The sequence below is a fragment of the Cervus elaphus genome, chromosome 5 (assembly GCF_910594005.1).
Source record: "Cervus elaphus chromosome 5, mCerEla1.1, whole genome shotgun sequence".
In the NCBI taxonomy this organism is placed as follows: Eukaryota; Metazoa; Chordata; class Mammalia; order Artiodactyla; family Cervidae; genus Cervus; species Cervus elaphus.
This window is the reverse complement of record NC_057819.1, coordinates 107,686,422-107,709,986: the sequence shown is the minus strand read 5'-3', so window position 1 is coordinate 107,709,986 and position 23,565 is coordinate 107,686,422. Positions and strand designations below refer to the sequence as shown.

The following is a 23,565-nucleotide window of genomic DNA, read 5'->3' as shown; positions in this document are numbered from 1 at the left end:
TCACTCAATATGCCAGCAAATTTGGAAAAGTCAGCAGTGGCCACAGGACTGGAAAAGGTCAGTTTTCATTCCAATCCCAAAGAATGCTCAAACTACCGCACAATTGCACTCATCTCACATGCTAGTAAAGTAATGCTCAAAATTCTCCAAGCCAGGCTTCAGCAATACATGAAATGTAAACTTCCAGATGTTCAAGCTGGTTTTAGAAAAGGCAGAGGAACCAGAGATCAAATTGCCAACATCCGCTGGATCATCAAAAAAGCAAGAGATTTCCAGAAAACCATCTATTTCTGCTTTATTGAGTATGCCAAAGCCTTTGGCTGTGTGGATCACAATAAACTGTGGAAGATTCTGAAAGAGATGGGAATACCAAACCACCTGACCTGCCTCTTGAGAAACCTGTATGCAGGTCAGGAAGCAACAGTTAGAACTGGACATGGAATAACAGATTGGTTCCAAATAGGAAAAGGAGTATGTCAAGGCTGTATGTTGTCACCCTGCTTATTTAACTTATATGCAGAGTACATCATGAGAAACATTGGGCTGGAAGAATCACTAGCTGGAATCAAGATTGCTGGGAGAAATACCAATAACCTAAGATGTGCAGATGACACCACCCTTATGGCAGAAAGTAAAGAAGAACTAAAGACCCTCTTGATGAAAGTGAAAGAGGAGAGTGAAAAAGTTGGCTTAAAGCTCAACATTCAGAAAACTAAGATCATGGCATCTGGTCCCATCACTTCATGGCAAATAGATGGGGAAACAGTGGAAACAGTGTCAGACTTTATTTTTTTGGGCTCCAAAATCACTGCAGATGGTGATCGCAGCCATGAAATTAAAAGACGCTTACTCCTTGGGAGGAGAGTTATGACCAAACTAGATAGCATATTAAAAAGCAGAGGCATTACTTTGCCAACAAAGGTCTATCTAGTCAAGGCTATGGTTTTTCCAGTGGTCATGTATGGATCTGAGAGTTGGACTGTGAAGAAAGCTGAGCACCGAAAAATTGATGCATTTGAACTGTGGTGTTGGAAAAGACTCTTGAGAGTCCCTTGGACTGCAAGGAGATCCAACCAGTCCATCCTAAAGGAGATCAGTCCTGGGTGTTCATTGGAAGGACTGATGCTGAAGCTGAAACTCCATACTTTGGCCACCTGATTCGAAGAGTTAAGTCACTGGAAAAGACCCTAATGCTGGGAGGGATTAGGGGCAGGAGGAAAAGGGGACCACAGAGGATGAGATGGCTGGATGGCATCACCGACTCGATGGAGATGAGTTTGAGTAAGCTCTGGCAGTTGGTGATGGACAGGGACGCCTGGTGTGCTGCAATTCATGGGGTCGCAACGAGTCGGACATGACTGAGTGACAGAACTGAACTGAACCGAGGGTTAGTTCTCTGGTAATCTGAGGTTGGAGTCAGTACTTCCACTCCAAAGGCTCAAGGCTGTGCTCGCTTCGGCAGCACATATACTAAAATTGGAACGATACAGAGAAGATTAGCATGGCCCCTGCACAAGGATGATACGCAAATTCCTGAAGCGTTCCATATTTTTCTAATGAGGTGGATGAAACTGGGGCCCATTATACAGAGTGAAGTAAGCCAGAAAGATAAAGAACATTACAGCATACTAACACATATATATGGAATTTAGAAAGATGGTAATGATAACCCTATATGCAAAACAGAAAAAGAGACAGATGTACAGAACAGACTTTTGGACTCTGTGGGAGAAGGCGAGGGTGGGATGTTTCGAGAGAACAGCATCAAAACATGTATATTATCTATGGTGAAACAGATCACCAGCCCAGGTGGGATGCATGAGACAAGTGCTCGGGCCTGGTGCACTGGGAAGACCCAGAGGAATCGGGTGGAGAGGGAGGTGGGAGGGGGGATCGGGACGGGGAACACATGTAACTCCATGGCTGATTCATGTCAATGTATGACAAGACCCACTGCAATATTATAAAGTAATTGGCCTCCAACTAATAAAAATAAATGAAAAAATAAATAAATAAATAAATAATTTAAAAGCCACGGTTGAAAAAAAAAAAAAAAAGACTCAAGGCATTATCTCTGGTCAGGAACAAAGATTCCACAGGTGGTTTGTTATGGCATTATGAGATTAAAATATATATCCCAAACCGAGGAACCAAAGATGAAAGGAAAAGTTGCTCAGTTGTGTCTGACTCTTTGCAACCCCATGGACTTTATGAAATTTTTAGGCCACAACACTAGAATGTGTAGCCTTTCCCTTCTCCAGGGGATCTTCCCATCCCAAGGATCGAACCCAGGTCTCCCACATTGCAGGCAGATTTTTTTACCAGCCAAGCCAGAAGGGAAACCCGAGAATACTAGAGTGGGTAGCCTATCCCTTCTCCAGCAGATCTTCCCGACCCAGAAATCGAACTGGGGTCTCTTGCATTGCAGGCGGATTCTTTACCAGCTGAGCCACAGGGACCCCAGACAAATGGTAGTTAAAAAAATCAGGCAAATAATCATTGAAATAATGGGATATGCATATACACCCATAAGTATATACACCCATAAGCACAGTCAAAACAGTCCAACAAAAATAAAGTACAGTAGATTGACTTGGTGGACAAAGGATATCAAGAATGGTATTTACCAGTTAAGAAGACTAACTAAAACACAAACTGGAAAACAAAACTTAAAGCATGGTGTCAAGTGGGGCATAAAAAAGGGAAATAAAATTTATGTTTAGAGGAAAGATAAGAATGAAAAGAAAGAAGAGATATGCAAAGTTAAATAGAGGTAGATAAAGAGGATTTATATACATTAAAGATTAACTGCAAGGGGAAAAGAACAGTAGGAAAGGCAAACATAAGAATAAATGTAGAAAAAATAATAAGAGATTTTAAAAAGTTAAAATTGAGAAAAGAAAACAAAAAAAAGGAAAACTCCACAGAAATGTAAAAGCCCAACATAGAGGCAGAGGTTTGTAACAGCAATAACAAATGTGACTGAGAAAGAAAAAGAATCAAAAGCTTAATTAGATTTTATAGTGCCAGTAAAATCGACAACTCCAACCAAGGTGAGGGGTGGAAATGGAAGGAAAAAAAAAAATCCAAAAGAATCTATAGAACAAGTCCAAGCATAAAGATAATCAATGTTTTTCGTGAGCCACTGCTGTCAGAGTCCTTTCTCTCGCTGGGAGTCACAGTCCACCTTACCTCCCTAGGATGCCCTCCAGCACTGGACCTGCTGTGGGGGCAGCTGAGATTCTAATTTGGTCCTACTCCTATGTGTTCTTGCCTCCAATATCCACAGCTATCAGAACTAGTGCGTTTTCTTTTGTAGGAGCTCTCAATGTCCTTTTATATATTCCATAGACATAGAGTCTGCCTAGTTGATCTTGTGGATTTAATCTGCAGCCTGTACAGCTGGTGGGAAGGTTTTCAGTCTTCCTGCCGTACTGCCCAGGAGTTTCAATTGTGGTTTTATTACCACCTCTCATGTGGGTCGTCTACTGGTGTTTGCTCCTGAGGCTTCCCTTGAGGACTTAGGTCTGCCTCTGTGAGGGCCAGGTGTGAAGGCTGTGCAGCTGCTTAGGTTGCAGGAGTTCCGGCAGCACCAGGTACTCAGGGGAGTTGGCGGCTAGGGCAGCAGGAAATACAGTGCTCTCGAAGGGTATGGCAGCCAGTATTGGCTGCTACACTCCAGAATCCTTGCCTGGAGAACCCCCCTGACAGAGAAGCCTGGCAGGCCACAGTCTCCAGGGTCACAGAGTCAGACATGATTGAAGTGACCCTGAGTGCATAGATGAAATACTTTTTTTGCCTGTGGCAGCTCTGCCCCGGTGAGAGTTGAGCGTGTAGGTGATGCAGCTTCTTGACTTTTGGGGACCCTGGCGGTGCCAAGTGTGCAGGGACATAGACTCCCTCTGCTGCAGGATTTATGGCCCTATCATCTTCCCAACCCAGGAATTGAACCTTGCCGCTCCCACATTGTAGGCAGATTCTTTACCACTGAGCCACCAGGGAAGCCCAGTCAGCATCTATTTTCCCTCTTAATTAATTAATATGCTAGGTTTTTTGACGAGTAAGGAATAAATATTGGTACAGAGTAGTAATGTTCCTAATAAAATTGTCCTTGTATCCTGGGAGAGTCAGAGTTTGGGAGAAGAGTTGAAGGGTCAGCAGAGGTACTAGGATTTGGTTATATGAATTGGATATAGATATTAAATATTTACACAGTATGATGGTCTAATTTACCATAGGAAAGTTCCTTAAATTAGAGAAGAAGTAATCAAAAGTTGAGCCTTGGTATGTTAGGGAATTACCTGTATTTTGATTGGTGTTCTCCTCCTTCCCTTTTTTCTCCTTTTCTCCTTGTATAAGAAGTGATTTATGTGATTAGCATCGTGTTGTTCATATTACCTTGTTTTATATATACGAAGAATATTTTGATAGGATTGTTCAAGAAAGAGTTCATCTTTTTATCTTTTCAAAGAATAGTAGTATAGAATGGTGAACATTAGAGCAATAATCACAGTAAAGAGAGAACATAGATGAGTGAGAGGCTACTTTTGAGATGCACATAGGGTGATGATACAGATCTATAATGGGTCTGAGGAAGAGGGTGATCATCAATATGGAGTATATAGGAGAGAGAAGAAAGAATAAGGACAGATTTTGGTTGTTAGATGGCTGTTTCTGTCATGAAAATGTGTTCTCATCAGATTTATTATCCCCTCATTCTCCCTTCTCTAAATTATTTGTGCTTATTACCCAGAATTGTAAAGTTCAGTTCAGTTCAGTCGCTCAGTCATGTCTGACTCTGTGACTCCATGGACTGCAGCACTCCAGGCTTCCCTGTCCATCGACAACTCCTGGAGCCTGCTCAAACTCATGTCCGTCGAATTGGTGATGCCATCCAACCATCTCATCTTCTGGTCGTCCCCTTCTTCTCCTGCCTTCCCTCTTTCCCAGCATCAGGGTCTTTTCCAAGGAGCCATTTCTTCGCTTCAGGTGGCCAAAGTATTGGAGCTTCAGCATCAGTCCTTCCAATGAACATTCAGTACTGATTTCCTTTAGGATTGACTGGTTTGATGTCCTTGCCGTCCAAGGGACTCACAAGAGTCTTCTCCAACACCACAGTTCAAAAGCATACCTCCTTAGAATTGTACATACTTCCTGAATTATATCCTTTTAGTCTAGACCAATTATTCCTTCACTTCTTCCTCCTACTCTTGACATCATCAGTATTATTGTCAGTTTGGTATCTAAATCACTTAGCCTTACATATTAGATAATCTAATACCTATTGATAAATGTTGGAAAACCTGTGCTGGTGGATATTTTGTTTTTTTCAAATTTTGCTCCAGTTATTTATCTGAGTGAAACGTAGGAACTTTTCTGAAAGCTCAACTCAAGCCAAGAGTTTGTGATTTTTCACTCTAAACCCAAAGATACTATTTGTTAGTGACTAACGGGATGTAGTTTTGTATATATGAAAATGTATACAAGAAACGTTTTTTAGGCCAGTTTTCTAGACCTAGGACATTTACAGGTCTTTTTAATAACTTGTTCTATTAAAGAGGAACTAAGAGTGAATTCGGTTGCCTTTCAAGTTTAAAACAAAGTTAACTAACACCCCCCCACCTTTTTTTTTGGTTCTTTCAGGGGACGGGGAAGTTTATGTTTGGGATGTGAACTCTAGAAAGTGCCTTAACAGATTTGTTGATGAAGGCAGTTTATATGGATTAAGCATTGCCACATCTAGGAATGGACAGTATGTGGCTTGTGGGTAAGTAAACAGAGGTTCTAGTAACCTTTAATCACCTTTTGCTAATGAAAAAATATTACAGAATTGAATATACTAGATGGTACCTGAGTAGTTCTGTTTATAAAGTGTTTAGTGATATGAAATAATAAACCCAGGTCTTTTACATTTTATTGTCTTAATAAAACTTCTTAATATTTGTGTTTAATAATATTAATGGTGGTTTTTCAGCTCTTTAGCAAAGAAAATATTGGACTGCCTTCTTGTGTGCATGCATCCTAATTCTCATCAGTCGTGTCCAACTATTTGTGACCCTATGGACAGTAGCCCTCCAGGCTCCTCTGTCCATGGAATTCTCCAGCCAAGAATACTGGAGTGGGTTGCCAGACCCTCCTCCAGAGGATCTTCCCAACCCAGGGATCAAACCTGTGTTTCTTGTGTCTCCTGCATTGGCAGGCAGGTTCTTTACTACTAGTGCCACCTGGGAAACCCGGACCCCCTTATTATGTTACAGTATTTTTTTTCTTATGTTTGGAATATTTGTTTAAGCCTTAAAGATACTTAAAAGTGTATGTTCCTTCATCTAGCTATGTGGTATAAACCAATAACATGTTTTTTGGGATACTGTTGTTAGTATTACAGAGATCTTGAAAGTATTACCTAGAACATGTTATTGTGTCATTGCTGAGAAAAATGGTTATTACACTGGGGAAAAGATGGCTTTATTGTCCTATTTGATTTTAAAGATGGAGGGTAGGAGAAGGAGGTGTTGGGATACTTACCTGTAATTCTAAATGATTTTACCACCAAATTACTACTCAGCAACTGTAATTTTAGAACTTCCAGAAGTCGATCTTTATGACTATTAGATTAAACACAATTGATCCATAAAGAGTTTTCATTCAGATTCTCCCTTGTTGGGCTGTCCAGTGGGTCCAGAAGCATAGCTTACTCACCACTTTTTCTTCACCACCTCCTTCAAAGGCTAAAATTGGGGAAACTGCGTATAAATATCTCCACCACCATTTGGATATTGGTCAGCAGCTACCTTGTAGCCTGGGAAGAAAGGAGAGTAGAACCGGGCTGTGGTGCTCGGAGGCCAGGCTAACACCATGTGAGTCTGACAGGCAGGGGGACAGCCTGAGCCCAGCGTTTGCTAGAGCATAGCAGTGTGTGACTAGCAAGTCTTTTGAAGTTCCTTTAAAATGTAGACTGGTAGTAAAATTATAAGTAATTTTAAGCAGACCTGCTTTACCTTTGTAAACTGCACAAACATAACTGTCACGCAGATTTTGTGAAGTTAATCTTTTTCTGGTCTTTGCCTTCTTTTTGTATTACTTTTTATTAATGCCCTTCGATAGGCCCAGAGAGGAAAGAATCTAATAATAGCCATTTAAACTCATTTGATTTTAATTGCTTGTCAGTGAAATTGAATTCTGATGTGCTTGGTCAAAGACCATTCCTAGGTTTTTATTGTTAAACCTGTAAAAAAAAAAAAGGCCTTAACCCTTCTTAGAGGAGTTTCTCATGTAGGGGGAAGAGTTTTTGGTGGTACAGTCAGAACAGAGGTAGGAGAAACAACTCACTTAGCTGGCTGACTATCTGCTCCTTCCCTTCCTCCTACCTCCCTTTCTCCTCTCTTGATCTCAAAATTTGTATGATAGTGTCTGTTAACTCTTCTCAGTGTCCTGGCTTAAAGTGGATGCTTTTGATTTACAGCTTTGCTCTGATAGGGACATAGGAAACTCAGAATATTGTAAATAGAGCTCTTTTATTTTATAGTGCCTTTTTTTTTTAATGGATTTGGTTAATGTAAGGATTGCTACAACTCATGTTGTTTGGTTTCCAGTTCTGTGTTCTTTCCACACTGCCACCCCCCAAGTATTTTTATTTTACTTTAAAAGACTACTGAAAATTCAGGATTGTAGAAAACTACAAAATTTGTTATGATTTAGGGCCTGGAATTAATAGTTCTTTATTTCAGTGTTCTCATGAACCCATATAAAATGGGTTTCATTTTGCTTCATCTAGAGATTCTTTAAGACATGTGTGCTTTATAATGCAAGAAAAGCCTGTTTTATTCAGTGATAATGCTTTTGCTTCAGTTTCCTCATTCATAAAACATTTATTGGGCCTTGAGCTGGGGATTGTGAGATAGAACAATACATTTTCACCTTTTCATAGTTGATGATCTTAATGTGGGGACCTAATACATGTATCCGTATTCACAAGGCAAGCCATCAAACCATCACAAGGGCTGCAGTTTAGATACGGTGTTTCAATTTTAAAAGTGTTAGGAATGGTGAAGGCTGTTATTTGGAATGTCTGAAAAGGGTTTTGTGGGATATTGGCACTTGAGCTGGGCATTTTAAGGGCCAGTTGAAATTCAGAGAAAGGTATTGCAGATGGTGGAGAGAATTCAGGTTTGTGTTCTGAGAGGAGTATGGATGGGGTCACTCTTAAGTGGGGTGGGGGGGTAGGCTACAAAGGTAGAGAAGCGGCAGGCAGAGAAGTCTTTTATGCTGTGCTGAATAATGTGGACATTATATTAAATGAAAAGAGAAACCATTAAAGATTTTTAAGCAGAGAATCATGATGATAATTGAAATTTAGGGTTTGAAGTAGATAATTCTCATAGACTTTAGAAGGGGAATAGAGGTGCAGGTGAATGAGCCTTGAGGTCATTGCAGTAATCAGGCATTGAGTAATAAGGATGGGAATGGGAATAGGTAGATAGGTAAATTAGAAAATTGGGATGAGAGAGGAGTGACATTCTAAGGCTCCAGGCCAAGACAGAAGAGTAGAGTTGTCCATAGAATGAGGGTGGATGCGGGAGGGAGGCATGTCAGAGATAGGTTCACAGGGCAGTGTTTATAGGCAGTTAGCAGTGAGTGGAGTTAGATTAAAGGCAGTCTTTTGATGGTCCATGGGAGGAAATGAGATGAGAGAGACACTAGAGCTAGGTTGATCTGGCTAATCACCATCATTCTTGTTGGGGAAGAGTTTTCTGTACTAGGACATTTGTGGTTGCTGATCTGCTAATGGATAGGCTGTTCTTGATTCAGGAACCTACTTCCAGTCCAGTCAGCTGTGATTGGGGGGTGGAAGGATGACAGCCATGTCTATTTTTTCAGTTAGGAGTTCAGGGATGAGAGCTCCCTTTTCTTTGTTCTTGTTTTTCCACTTATGATGCCCTGGTTTTTACTTTTTTTCCCTTGTCATTGTTACTATTGTTTGTTTGTTTTTAACCTACTATCTCCCTTCCCCAGCTCTTGTCTCACTTACCTTTTCCACAAAGCATCACTGGAGCAACTTCAGTTCATACTGATTTTTCCTTTCTTTGAGGTTCTAGATCACATATAGAGAGTTTAGCTTATGTTCTCTTATATTTCTGAGTATTTCTTAACAGTCTTTGCCACCCTACCCTGGGATTAAATTCTTTCTGCTGTTGTATATTCTTGTGACAGTTTGCATTGTTGTTGTTGCTAAGTCATGTCCAACTCTTTTTGACACCATGACCTGTAGCATGCCAGTCTCCTCTGTCCTCCACTGTTTCCTGGAGTTTGCTCAAATTCATGTCCCTTAATTCAGTGTGATGCTATCTAACCATCTCATCCTCTGCCACTCCCTTCTCCTTTTGCTTTCAATCTTTCCTAGCATCAAGGTCTTTTCCAGTGGATCTTTGCAAGAATCTTTTCCAATGGATCTTCGCATCAGGTGGCCACACAGTATTGGAGCATCAGCTTCAACATCAGTCCTTCCAGTGAATATTCAGGGTTGATTTCTTTTAGGATTGACTGCTTTGATCTCTTTGCAGTCCAAGGGACTCACAAGAGTCTTCTCCAGCATCACAGTTCAAAAGCTTCAGTTTTTCGGTTCTCAGCCTTCCTTATGATCCAGCTCTCAACATCCATACATGACTACTGGAAAAACCATAGCTTTGACCATATGGACCTTTGTTGGCACAGTGATGTCTGCTTTTTTTTTTTTATTTATTGTTTTTTGTCATACATTGATATGAATCAGCCATAGATCCACACGTATTCCCCATCCCGATCCCCCCTCCCACCTCCCTCTCCACCCGACCCCTCCGGGCCCTCCCAGCGCACCAGGCCCGAGCACCTGTCTCACGCATCCCACCTGGGCCGGCGATCTGCCCCACCACAAACAGTGTACATGCTGTTCCTCCGAAACATCCCACCCTCACACTCTCCCACAGAGTTCAAAAGTCTGTTCTGCACTTCTGTGTCTCCCCCCCTGCCCTGCATACAGGGCCATCGCCACCATCCCTCCAAACTCCATATATATGTGTTAGCATGCTGCAGTGTTCCCCATCCTCCCGGCTTACCTCACTGTGCACAAGGGGCTCCAGTTTCATCCATCCCACCAGGACCGATTCAAATGAACTCCTTCCAACGGCTGAGTAATATCCCATGGTGTACATGCACCACAGCTTCCCCATCCATTCATCTGCTGATGGGCATCTAGGTTGCTTCCATGTCCTGGCTATTATAAACAGTGCTGCGATGAACATTGGGGTGAACGTGTCTCTTTCAGATCTGGTTTCCTCAGTGTGTATGCCCAGAAGTGGGATTGCTGGGTCATACGGCAGTTCTATTTCCAGTTTTTTAAGAAATCTCCACACTGTTTTCCATAGCGGCTGTACTAGTTTGCATTCCCACCAACAGTGTAAGAGGGTTCCCCTCTCTCCACACCCTCTCCAGCATTTATTGCTTGTAGACTTTTGGATAGCAGCCATCCTGACTGGCGTGTAATGGTACCTCATTGTGGTTTTGATTTGCATTTCTCTGATAATGAGTGATGTTGAGCATCTTTTCATGTGTTTGTTAGCCATCTGTATGTCTTCTTTGGAGAAATGTCTGTTTAGTTCTTTGGCCCATTTTTTGATTGGGTCATTTATTTTTCTGGAATTGAGCTGCAGGAGTTGCTTGTATATTTTTGAGATTAATCCTTTGTCTGTTTCTTCATTTGCTATTATTTTCTCCCAATCTGAGGGCTGTCTTTTCACCTTACTTATAGTTTCCTTTGTAGTGCAAAAGCTTTTAAGTTTCATTAGGTCCCATTTGTTTAGTTTTGCTTTTATTTCCAATATTCTGGGAGGTGGGTCATAGGGGATCTTGCTGTGATTTATGTCGGAGAGTGTTTTGCCTATGTTCTCCTCTAGGAGTTTTATAATTTCTGGTCTTACATTTAGATCTTTAATCCATTTTGAGTTTATTTTTGTGTATGGTGTTATGTCTGCTTTTTAATAACACTGTCTAGGTTTGTCATAACTTTCTTTCCAAGGAGCAAACGTCTTTTAATTTCATGGCTGCAGTCACTGCCCACAGTGATTTTGGAGCCCAAGGAAATAAAATCTGTCACTGCTTCCACTTTTCCCCCTTCTGTTTATGATGAAGTAAGGGGAACTGTGGTGTTGGAGAAGACTCTTGAGAGTCCCTTGGACTGCAAGGAGATCCAACTAGTCTATCCTAAAGGAGATCAGTCCTGGGTGTTCATGGAAGGACTGATGCTGAAGCTGAAACTCCAGCACTTTGGCCACGTCATGTGAAGAGTTGACTCATTGGAAAAGACCCTGATGCTGGGAGGGATTAGGGGCAGGAGGAGAAGGGGACGGCAGAGGATGAGATGGCTGGATGGCATCACCGACTCGATGGACATGGGTTTGAGCAAACTCCGGGAGTTGGTGATGGACAGGCAGGCCTGGCGTGCTGCGATTCATGGGGTCACAAAGAGTTGGACACAACTGAGCGACTGAACTGAAGGGGATTGGATGCCATGATCTTAGTTTTTTGAATGTTGAATTTCAAGCCACACTCTTCACTTTCCTCCTTTACCTTCATCAAGAGACTCTTTAGTTCCTCTTTACTTTCTGCCTTTAGAATAGTATCATATGCATATCTGAGGTTGTTGATATTTTTCCTGTCAATCTTGATTCCAACTTGTGATTCATCCCGCCCAGCATTTTGCATGCATATAAGTTAAATAAGCAGGGTGAGAATAGGTTCGACATACTCCTTTCCCAGTTTTGAACCAGTCCCTTGTTCCATGTCCAGTTCTAACTGTTGTTTCTTGACCCACATACTTGTCAGGAGACAAGTAATGTGGTTTGGTATTCCCATCTCTTTAAGAATTGTCCCCATGTTGTGATCCACACAGTCAGAGGCTTAAGTGTAGTCAATCAAGCAAAAGTAGATTTTTTCTGAAACTCCCTTACTTTCTTCATGATCCAATGAATGTTGGAAATTTTATCTCTGGTTCTTCTGCTTCTTCGAAACCCAGCTTGGACATCAGGAAGTTCTCTGTTCAGTTTTCATACTGCTGGTTATATGGATATCATTCAGTATTCTTAGTAGCATATTAGGATCAGTTATATTGTAGCACAAATACCACTGTAAGTTTCCATATATTAAGATGCTTAATTTGTGCCATTTTTGTTCGACACATCTAAGCAATAATCACATAAGAATTCTTGGGGTAGGGGCTTCCCTGGTGGCTCAGCATTAAAGAATCCACTTGTGACGAGACTAGGGTTCAATCCCTGATTTGGGAAGACCTCACATACCACGGGGCAACCAAGTCTGTGCGCCACAACTATTGAGAGAGAGGTTTACAGACAGGAAGGCCAGGGGTCTCCAAACAGAGGAAATAGGCTGCAAGTGTCAGACATTTTTTATATCTCTCTCAAGCGGCAGGAGGAAGCAAACAAGTGTTAGATTTTTTCCCCTTCTCTAAACAAATTTAAACGGAGGTTTCTCTTAAAATTCTTTGTTGCCATGACAACACCTGGCTCCACTTGGACTTAACTTTTCTCAAACCTTGAGCTAACCAATGAGTTTTTCTTATGGAAATGTTTTTCTTAAGCTATGTTAATGAACTGTGTATTTATCCTAGACTCTTGTCTTTCCTCAAGTCAGTTCTGCTTGAGACTCAGAACCAGGGCTCAACAAACCTGTATGTTTTACTCATGCATTGTTCTCCTAATCTATGTTAATGAAACTATATATTTATTTGGACACCTGCCTTTCTTCAAGATAAATGTCAATCGTTTTATGGCTCGGGATGACTCACCTGGTGCCAATGTTATCTCAAAATGCATGTTGGGGGTGAGGGGCCTGGTGCCACTCTGAATTTTGAGATATCTCCTTTCTCTAATTAACAGCTTGCTGATACGTATATAGTGAAAGTGAAGTTGCTCAGTTGTGTCCGACTTTGCGCCCCAATGGACTGTAGCCTACCAGGCTCCTCTGTCCATGGGATTTTTCCAGGCAAGAGTACTGGAGTGGGTTGCCATTTCCTTCTCCAGGGGATCTTCCCGACCCAGGGATCAAACCCAGGTTTGCTGCATTGTAGGCAGATGCTTTACCATCTGAGCCACCAGCAAATTATAGGTATATAATATCTGCCTAAAGATAGGTATATAACATCTGGCTAAAGACTAGCAGGGGGACACTCTTTCTACCCTCTTCTGATGTCTATGTCAGAGGCTTTCTCTGTCTCTTTTATACTTTAGTAAAACTTTATTACATAAAATGTTTGTGAGTGATCAAGCCTTGTCGCTGGCCCCAGATTGAATTCCTCTCCTCTAGAGGCCAAGAATCACGGTGTCTTTCATGGCTCAGGGTGTCTTTCATTTCTCATGTTTCATGATAGCAACAGCCTATCGTGAGCCTGCAACTATAAGCTGAGCCTGCGACTATAAGCTGCAACTACTGAAGCTCATCCTGGAGCCCATGCTCTGCAACAGGAGAAAGCCAGCACAATGAGAAACTCGCACACAGCAATTGGCAGGTAGCCCCTGCTCCCCACAACTAAAGAAAAGCCTTTGCAGGAGGGAAGACCCAGCACAGCCAAAAATAAATAAATAAATAAATAAATATTTTTAAAAAGAATTCATCAGAATAATGGTAGTAAAGATGATCCAAACTCTTGAAAACAAAATGGAGGTTACAAGTAAATAGATTAGAGACAAGGATTGAGAAGATGCAAGAAATGTTAAACAAGGACCTAGAAGAAATAGAGTCAATCAGTAATGAATAATGTAATAACTGAGATTGAAAGCACTCTGGAGGGAAACAATAGTAGAATAACTGAAGCAGAAGATAGGATAAGTGAGGTGGAAGATAGAATGGTGGAAATAAATGAAGCAGAGAGGAAAAAAGAAATAAGAATTAAATGAGGACAACCTCAGAGACCCCTAGGACAATGTTAAACACCCCAACATTCAAATAATAGCAGTCCCAGAAGAAGAAGACAAAAAGAAGGGGCATGAGAAAACACTTGAGGAGATAATAGTTGAAAACTTCCCTAAAATGGGGAAGGAAATAGCCACCCAAGTCCAAGAAACCCAGAGAGTCCCAAACAGGATAAACCCAACGCGACACACCCCAAAACATATATCAATCAAACTAACGAAGGTTAAACACAAAGAGCAAATATTAAAAGCAGTGAGGGGAAAGCAACAAATAACACAAAAGGGTACCCCCATGAGGATAACAGCTGATCTTTCAGTAGAAACTCTTCAGGCCAGTAGGGAATGGCAAGACATACAGTGATGAAAGAGAAAAACCCTACAACCCAGATTACTATACCCAGCTCAGATCTCATTCAAATACAAAGGAGAAATCAAAAGCTTTACAGACAAGCAAAAGCTGAGAGAATTCAGCACCACCAGATCAGCTCTTCAACAAATGCTAAAGGATCTTCTCTACCCAGGAAACACAGAAAAAGGTTTATAAACTCGAATCCAAAACAACATGGCTGCAGGATCATACTTACCAGTAATTATCTTAAATGTAAATAGGTTGAATGCCCCAACCAAAAGACAAAGACTGGCTGAATGGATACAAAAACAAGACTTCTGTATGTGCTGTCTACAAGTGACCCACCTCAAACCAAGGGACACATGCAGACTGAAAGTGAAGGGCTGGCAAAAGATATTTCATGCAAATAGAGACTGAAAGAAAACAGGAGTAGCAATACTCATATCAGATAAAATAGACTTTGAAATAAAGGCCATAAATAGAGACAGGGACACTACATAATGATCAAAGGATCAATCCAAGAAGAAGATATAACAATTATAATATGTGCATCCAAGTTAAGAACACCTCAAGACGTAAGGCAAATGCTAACGAGTATGAAAGGGGAAATGAACAGTAATAGAATAATAGTGGGAAACTCTAATACCCCACTCACACCTATGGATAGATCAACCAAACAGCAAATTAGCAAGGAAACACAAACTTTAAATGATACAATGGACCAGTTAGACCTAATTGATATCTCTAGGACATTTCACCCCAAAACAATGAATTTCACATTTTTCTCAAGTGCCCACGGGACATTCTCCAGGATAGATCCCATCCTGGGCCGTAAATCTAGCCTTAGTAAATTAAAAAAAAATTGAAATCATTTCAAGCATCTTTTCTGATCACAATGCAGTAAGATTAGATGTGAACTACAGGAAAAAAGCTATTAAAAACACAGACATATGGAGGCTAAATAACATGCTTCTTTATAACCAACAAATCATGGAAGAAATCAAAAAGGAAATTAAAATATGCATAGAAACAAATGAAAATGAAAGCACGACAACCCAAAACCTATGGGATTCAGTAAAAGCAGTGCTAAGGGTAAGGTTCATAGCATTATAAGCTTACCTCAAGAAACGAGGAAAATCAAATAAATAACCTAACTTTACATCTAAAGCAACTAGAAAAAGAAGAAATGAAGAACCCCAGGGTTAGTAGAAGGAAAGAAATCATAAAAATAAGAGCAGAAGTAAATGTAAAAGAAACAAAGGAGACTATACCAAAAATCAGCAAAACTAAAAGCTGATTCTCTGAGAAGATCAATAAAACAGACAGACCACTAGCCAGACTCATCAAGGAAAAAAGGGAGAAGAATCAAATCAACAAAATTAGAAATGAGAATGGAGAAATCACAACAGACAACACACGACAACAGACAACAAAGGATCATAAGAGACTACTCTCAGCAACTATATGCCAATAAAATGGACAACTTGGAAGAAATGAACAAATTCTTAGAAAATTATAACCTTCCAAAACTGAACCAGGAAGAAATAGGAAATCATAAGAGACCCCATCACAAGCACAGATATAGAAGCTGTAATCAAAAATCTTCCAACAAACAAAAGCCCAGGAACAGATGACTTCACAGGTGAATTCAACCAAAAATTTAGAGAAGAGCTAACACTTATACTACTCAAACTCTTCCAGAAAATCTCAGAGGAAGGTAAACTCCCAAACTCATTCTATGAAGCCACCATCATCACCCTAATATCAAAACCAGACAAAGATGCCACAAAAAAAGAAAATGATAGGCTAATATCACTGATGAACATAGATGCAAGAATCCTCAACAAAATTCTAGCAAACAGAATCCAACAACATATTAAAAAGATACATCATGGCCAAGTGGGCTTTATCCCAGGGGTGCAAGGATCCTTCAGTATTCGCAAATCAATCAGTGTGATACACCACATTAGCAAATTGAAGGATAAAAACCATATGATTATCTCAATAGATGCAGAGAAAGCCTTTGACAGAATTCAACACCCATTTATGATAAAAACTCTCCAGAAAGCAGGCATTGAAGGAACATAACTCAACATAATAAAAGCCATATATGATAAACTCACAGCAAACATTATCCTCAATGGCAAATAATTGAAAGCGTTTCCCCTAAAGTCGGGAACAAGACCACTGTCACCACTACTATTCAACATAGTTTTGGAAGTTTTAGCCACAGCAGTCAGAGAAGAAAAAGAAAGAAAAGGAATCCATATTGGAAAAGAAGAAGTAAAACACTCACTGTTTGCAGATGACATCATCCTCTACATAGAAAACCCTGAAGACTCTACCAGAAAATTACTAGAGCTAATCAATGAATATAGTAAAGTTGCAGGATATAAAATTAATACACAGAAATCCTTTGCATTCCTATAACAATTGGAAAACAGAAATTAAGGAAATAATCATTCACCATTATGATGAAAAGAATAAAATACTTAGGAATAAATCTACCTAAAGAAACAAAAGACCTAAATAGAAAACTGTAAAACACTGATGAATGTAATCAAAGATGACACAAGTAATGGAGAAATATACCATGTTCCTGGATCAGAAGAATCAATATAGTGAAAATGAGTATACTATCCAAACCAATCTGTAGATTCAGTGCAATCCCTATCAAGCTACCAACGGTATTTTTCACAGAACTAGAACAAATAATTTCACAATTTGTAAGGAAATACAGAAAACCTCAAATAGCCAAAGCAATCTTGAGAAAGAAGAAAGGAACTGGAGGAATCAATCTGTCTGACTTCAGACTATACTACAAAGCTTCAGTCATCAAGACAGTATGGTACTGGCACAAAGACAGAAATATATATCAATGGAACAAAATAGAAAGCCCAGGGATAAATCCACACACCTATGGACACCTTATCTTTGACAAAGGAGGCAAGAATATACAATAGAGAAAAGACAATCTCTTTAGCAAGTGGTGCTGGGAAAACTGGTCAAGCACCTCTAAAAGAGTGAAACTAGAACACTTTCTAAAACCATACACAAACTCAAAATGGATTAAAGATCTAAATTTAAGACCAGAAACTATAAAACTGCTAGAGGAAAGCATAGGCAAAACACATAAATCACAGCAAGATCCTCTATGACCCACCTCCCAGAATAAAGGAAATAAAAACAAAAATAAACAAATGGAACCTAATTAAAGTTAAAAGCTTTTGCACAACAAAAGAAACTATAAGCAAGGTAAAAAGCTTTCAGAGTAGGAAAAAATAACGAAGCAACTGACAGTCTCAAAAATATACAAACAGCTCGTGCAGCTCAATACCACAAAAATAAGCGACCTAATCAAGAAATGGACCAAAGAACTAAACAGACATTTCTCCAAAGAAGACATACAGATGGCTAACAAACACATGAAAAAATGCTCAACCTCACTTATTAGAGAAATGCAAATCAAAACCACAATGAGGTACCATCTCATGCTGGTCAGAATGGCTGCTATCAAAAAGTCTACAAACAATAAATGCTGGAAAGGGTGTGGAGAAAAGGGAACCCTGTTACACTGTTGGTGGGAATGCAAACTAGTACAACCACTATGGAGAACAGTATGGAGATTCCTTAAAAAACTGAAAATAGAACTGCCATTCAGTTCAATCACTCAGTCGTGTCCAACTCTGCAACCCAATGGACCGCAGCATGCCAGGCCCCCCTGTCCATCACCAATTCCCAGAGTTTACCCAAACTCATGTCCACTGAGTCAGTGATGCCATCCAACCATCTCATCCTCTGATGTCCCCTTCTCCTCCTGCCTTCAATCTTTCCCAGCATCAGGGTCTTTTCAAATGAGTCAACTCTTCGCATCAGGTGGCCAAAGTATTGGAATTTCTGCTTCAACATCACTCCTTCCAATGAACCCTCAGGACTGATCTCTTTTAGGATGGACTGGTTGGATCTCCTTGCAGTCCAAGGGACTCTCAAGAGTCTTCTCCAACACCACAGTTCAAAAGCAACAATTCTTCGGCGCTCAGCTTTCTTTATAGTCCAACTCTCACACCCATACATGACTACTGGAAAAACTATGGCCTTGACTAGATGGACCATTTTTGGCAAAGCAATGTCTCTGCTTTTTAATATGCTGTCTAGGTTGGTCATAACTTTCTTTCCAAGCAGTGTGCCATACGACCCAGCAATCCCACTGCTGGGCATACACACTGAGGAAACCAGAACTGAAAGAGACTCATGTACCCCTGTGTTCATCGCAGCACTTTTATAATAGCTAGGACACGAAAGCAACCTAGATGTCCATTGGCAGATGAGTGGATAAGAAAGTTGTGGTACATATACACAATGGAATATTACTCAGCTATTAAAAAGAACACACTTGAATCAGTTCTGATGAGGTGGGTGAAACTGGAGCCTATTATACAGAGTGAAGTAAGTCAGAAAGAAAAACCAATACAATATATTAACACATATATATAGAATTTAGAAGGATGGTAATGACAGCCTTATACATGAGACAGCAAAAGAGACACAGATATAAAGAACAGAGTTTTGGACTCTGTGGGAGAAGGTGAGGATGGGATGATTTGAGAGAATAGCATTGAAAGATGTATGTTACCATATGTGAAATAGATGAGCAGTCCAAGTTTGATGCATGAAACAGGGCACTCAAAGCTGGTGCAGTGGGACAACTCAGAGGGATGGGATGGGGAGGGAAATGGGAGGGGGTTTAGGGATGGGGGACACATGTACACCTGTGGCTGATTCAAGCTAATGTGTGGCAAAAACCACCACAATATTGTAATTAGTCTCCAATTAAAATTAATTTAAAAAAAATTTGTAGGTTATATTTAAGGGTACTCTAATGTTCATGATGGTTAGATTTGATCTAAAATTGATATTTACAAGGGAGCTATATGGGTTATAACTTTTTGTCTTCTTTTAAAATTTGTTTTATTTATTTATTTGTGTCTTAGTTTGGGGCATGTGGGATCTTTAGTTGCGGCATGTAAGCTCTTAGTTACAGCCTGTGGGATTTAGTTCCCTGACCAGGGATTGAACCTGGGCCCTCTGCGTTGGAAGCAAGGATTCTTAGCTGCTGGACCACCAGGAAAGTCCTTTGTCTTTAATTGAGATGATTTTGGCATAAATTAGCTTTCAGCAATAAAAGAGATTTAGTATTGAATAGATATTTTGATCCAAGTAAAAATATATAAGAAAAAGATCATTTTTGTCTTAGTTTGGGTAGTTGTAACAAAATGCCATAGATGAGGTGGATTATAGTCAGTAAAAGCTTATTTCCCATATTTCTGGAGACTGGAAGTCTGAGATCAGGTTGCCAGCATTCTTGGGTCCTGGTGAGGGCCTTCTTCCCAGGTTCCAGAAGGCTGGCTTCTTGCTGTGACCTCCAGAGTGAGTGAACCTCTGGGCTCACTTTTATAAAGTCCCTAGCTCCATTCGTGAGGGCACCATCCTTATGACCTAGTCACCTCCTAAAGGGTGACCTCCTCATGCTGTTACCTTTTGGATTAAGACTTCGACATAGGAATTTTCAGTTCAGTCGCTCAGTCGTGTTCCACTCTGCGACCCTTGGACTGCAGCATTCCAGGCTTCCCTGTCCATCACCAACCCCTGGAGTTTACTCATGTCCATTGTGTTGGTGATGCCATCCAACCATCTCGTCCTCTGTCGTCCCCTTCTCCTCCCACCTTCACTCTTTCCCAGCATCAGGGTCTTTTCAAATGAGTCAGTTCTTCACATCAGGTGGCCAAAGTATTAGAGTTTCAACTTCAGCATCAGTCTGTCCAATGAATATTCAGTACTGATTTCCTTTAGGATGGACTTGTTGGATCTCCTTGCAGTCCAGGGGACTGTCAAGAGTCTTCTCCAGCACCACAGTTCAAAAGCATCAATTCTTTGGTGCTCAGCTTTCTTTATAGTCCAACTTTCACATCCATACATGACTATTGGAAAAACCATTCTAGTGGGACACAAATGTTCAGTTCACAGCAAAATTTTCTAAACCCAGGATATATGTTGTTTCTCCTGAGTGGTTAATAGGGACTACATAAGAGTTAGCTGTACTTAAATTAAGGGCTTTTTAATTAATGTATATGAAATATACATCAGAAACTAAATATAAGTAGTTTGAAGACTTTAAAACACTAAATCTAACATACTGTTTGTGTGTTGGCTATAATTTCAAACTGTGGAATCGTGTGTGTGAACTAAATTTGTCTTGTTTATGCATTGTGCCTGTTTCACTGTAGACAGTAAGTATTAAGTGAACAAGTGAGAATGTTGAGTGTAGAAATGAGAACACTTAATGTGTCACCCTTGTTAGTTTGAGTATTAATTTCTTGCAACTTTCAGCTTCATATTGCATTTGCTAATTAAGTATCTGTGAAGACAACTACCTTATTCTTACTCCTTATAAATGATGCCTGTAACATTAGGTGGTCTGAAGATTTAGGTCAAAAATGTTTACTGAAACTTCTTGTCTGTGAATGATTCTGTTAGTCATTAAGATTTACATTTTATGAATATTGGGTATATATAATTCATTGTTCGTAAGTGTTTCAGTAAACTTGGAGTGGAAGATCACTTCTGTAACTGTTGACTGTGGTATTATAGACCAGAAATCTAAGGTACTTGCTATTAGCTGTTGTGCAGCACTGTTTTGGATGTTCTCATAAATAGAATAGAATAAAAAAAGAAAGGAGGAGATCTAAACAGGGGAAAGATGGTGCTCATTCGCATATTAGAATGTTAGGTTGTCCAAAAATGCCACGAGAGTGGCCCTGTTAGCCTCTTTTGTTTGTCTTTGCATCCCAGGCATTTAAACAGTGCCTGTCATAAAGCTGAAATTCAGTAAATATTTATTGAAGGAATGAATAATGAAGATTCTAGGCTTCCTTGGATTTTCTAGCTACATTAGTAATTTAAAAGCTCCCAGCGTTAACAGGATTTCAGTAAGACTACAGTAAAACTGATAGACTATGGTTTTTGCCCTGGGATGAACACTCCAGCCCATAGTCCCTGTGTAACATGATACAGTTCCTATAAATATCAGCTTTTTGGGGGTGGGGTGTTATATCTTAATTCACTTGGATTGTGAAAATCCTTTTGCTTCTTTTTAATCTTTATTCATTTTTCTCTTTGCAGTTCTAATTGTGGAGTGGTAAACATATACAATCAAGATTCTTGTCTCCAAGAAACAAACCCAAAGCCGATAAAAGCGATAATGAACTTGGTTACAGGTGTTACTTCTCTGACCTTCAATCCTACTACAGAAATCTTGGCAATTGCTTCAGAAAGCATGAAAGACGCAGTCAGACTGGTAATGTTTCTTTACCCTTTCCTTTTAGCATTGATGAATTTAAAGTTTTAAGTTGAAAACATGGAAAGATAATAAGGAAAGAGTTGAATTATTTTAAAAAGAGTAGCCTCTTTTGTTGTAAAAATTGTTAGTATTGTAGCTTTTGGGTGTAATTATTGAAATGATATACAGTAGCCACCAAACTTGTATTATTTCAGTTCTTTTGGGAAAGCCGTGCTGTCCCTTCCTAACATTTCTTAAAGGGTTGTCTTCATTTTCAGAAGTTTCTTTCAGTATATATATGAAGGAATATGTAAACAAATATTTCATCCCTCTCTAGTTTTCTTAATTTACCTTTATAAGACCTAGTGTCATAATAGAGTGGAGGCAATTCTTAAATTTTGAAAATAAATTGAGCTTGGACATTAATCATGTAAAAAGATTGCAGTTTAAATAGCTGGATAGTACTTGTGAAGATAGCTCTGTGCCAGGGGTTCCCAGGAACTCTCATAGGTTTGGTGAATGCTGAGCATTCAGTCACTCAGTTATGTCTGACTCTTTGCAATCCCATGGGCTGAAGCCCACCAGGCTCCTCTGTCCATTGAATTCTCCAGGCAGGCGTACTGGAGTGGGTTGCCATTTCCTACTCCAGGGATCTTCCCAACCCAGGGATCAAACCTGCATTGCTTGTTTCTCCTGCCCTGGAAGGTGGATTCTTTTACCATGGCACCACATGGAATAGAATAGTAAATACAAGGACTCATAGGACTCAGACTCATAGCTAAGAATTATTACAGAGAAAAGATACAAAGGATAAGGAAAAGGTGTATGGGGTAGGCCTGGAGGAAACCAGGCACAGGCTTCCGGAAGTCCTCTCTTAAGGCAGATCACATAGGACATGTTTAATTTCTCGAGTAACAAGTTGTGGCAACATGTGTTAAATGTTTTCTACCAGAGAAGCTCATCATAGACTCAGTGCCCAAGGTTTTTATTGGGGATTGATCATGTAGGTACCCTCTACCTAGGAGGTACCTAAAGTAAAGGTTCCCAGAAGTCAAGTCAAGTATTCAACATAAACCACAGTGGAGACCCCCTGGAGTAGGAAATGACAACCCACTCCAGTATTCTTGCCTGGACAAGGACAGAGGATCCTGGTGGGCACAGCCCATGGATTCACACAGCATTGGACATAACTGAGGCAACTGAACATGGACTTATGAGCCATCCTTATCATTTAGGAAAAGTGCCCCATCTGTGTAGGGACCTATATGCCAGTCAAGTTCTCAGATAGCATCTAAGGGCCACTTGTAAGCGGGCCTTTCTAAGGATAACAGCCTCAGGCCAGTGTTGGCTCTTTTTTTTTTTTTTGGCCCAGCATCAGAGCTCAGCTTAAATGTCATTCCACCTTGTGAAGTTTCCTGCGCTTCAGGCAGAAGCAGTTTCTTGCTGTGAGCCAGGTATACAGATGCCCAGGTACACATAGAACCTTGAATAGCAGCTTTGCATTGTGCTACTTTTATATGTATACTACCAGATTGTAAACACTTTACAGAGATTCTTATTTTTATCTTACTTAATACTCAGCAAATAAACCTTGCGTATTTCATCAGCTTTAATAGTGTATAGCTTACAAAGATTTATAAAGAATTTTACAAAAAATTTTGAGCCAGGTGATAGTCCTCAGAGGATTAGCTTATCCAAAGTCAGCAGCTACTAAAGGCCAGTGAGCTGTGATGGTAGATTCCGTATTCTTTCTAGCTTTTAGTTTTCTAAATAAATTTTTCAGAGCCCTAGAATGTGTACGGGACTTCAGATGGCAAGTAGGAGGCTGAGCTCCTCCCTGTAGTATATAGAGCAGCTTTAGTGTTACTTGGGATATATATATTGGCATTCTGCATTAAGATTTTCTTTGAGGGAAGAAAGAG

At 40.1% G+C, this 23,565-nt stretch overlaps 1 protein-coding gene and 1 non-coding gene across 3 annotated transcripts in view; both read left to right on the top strand.

The window, feature by feature from the left end:
• The window catches only part of UTP18 (UTP18 small subunit processome component), a 66,327-nt gene that overhangs the window by 36,932 nt on the left and 5,830 nt on the right, over window positions 1-23,565 (top strand). For both annotated transcript variants that reach the window (XM_043904118.1, XM_043904119.1), the window contains exons 10-11: window positions 5,644-5,767; window positions 21,487-21,661. In XM_043904118.1, the coding sequence (XP_043760053.1) occupies window positions 5,644-5,767; window positions 21,487-21,661 (299 nt within the window). The remainder of the gene's footprint in view (window positions 1-5,643; window positions 5,768-21,486; window positions 21,662-23,565) is intronic.
• Window positions 1,447-1,553, top strand: LOC122695749. Its single transcript, XR_006341505.1, has one exon. It is a non-coding gene; the product is annotated as a U6 spliceosomal RNA (small nuclear RNA).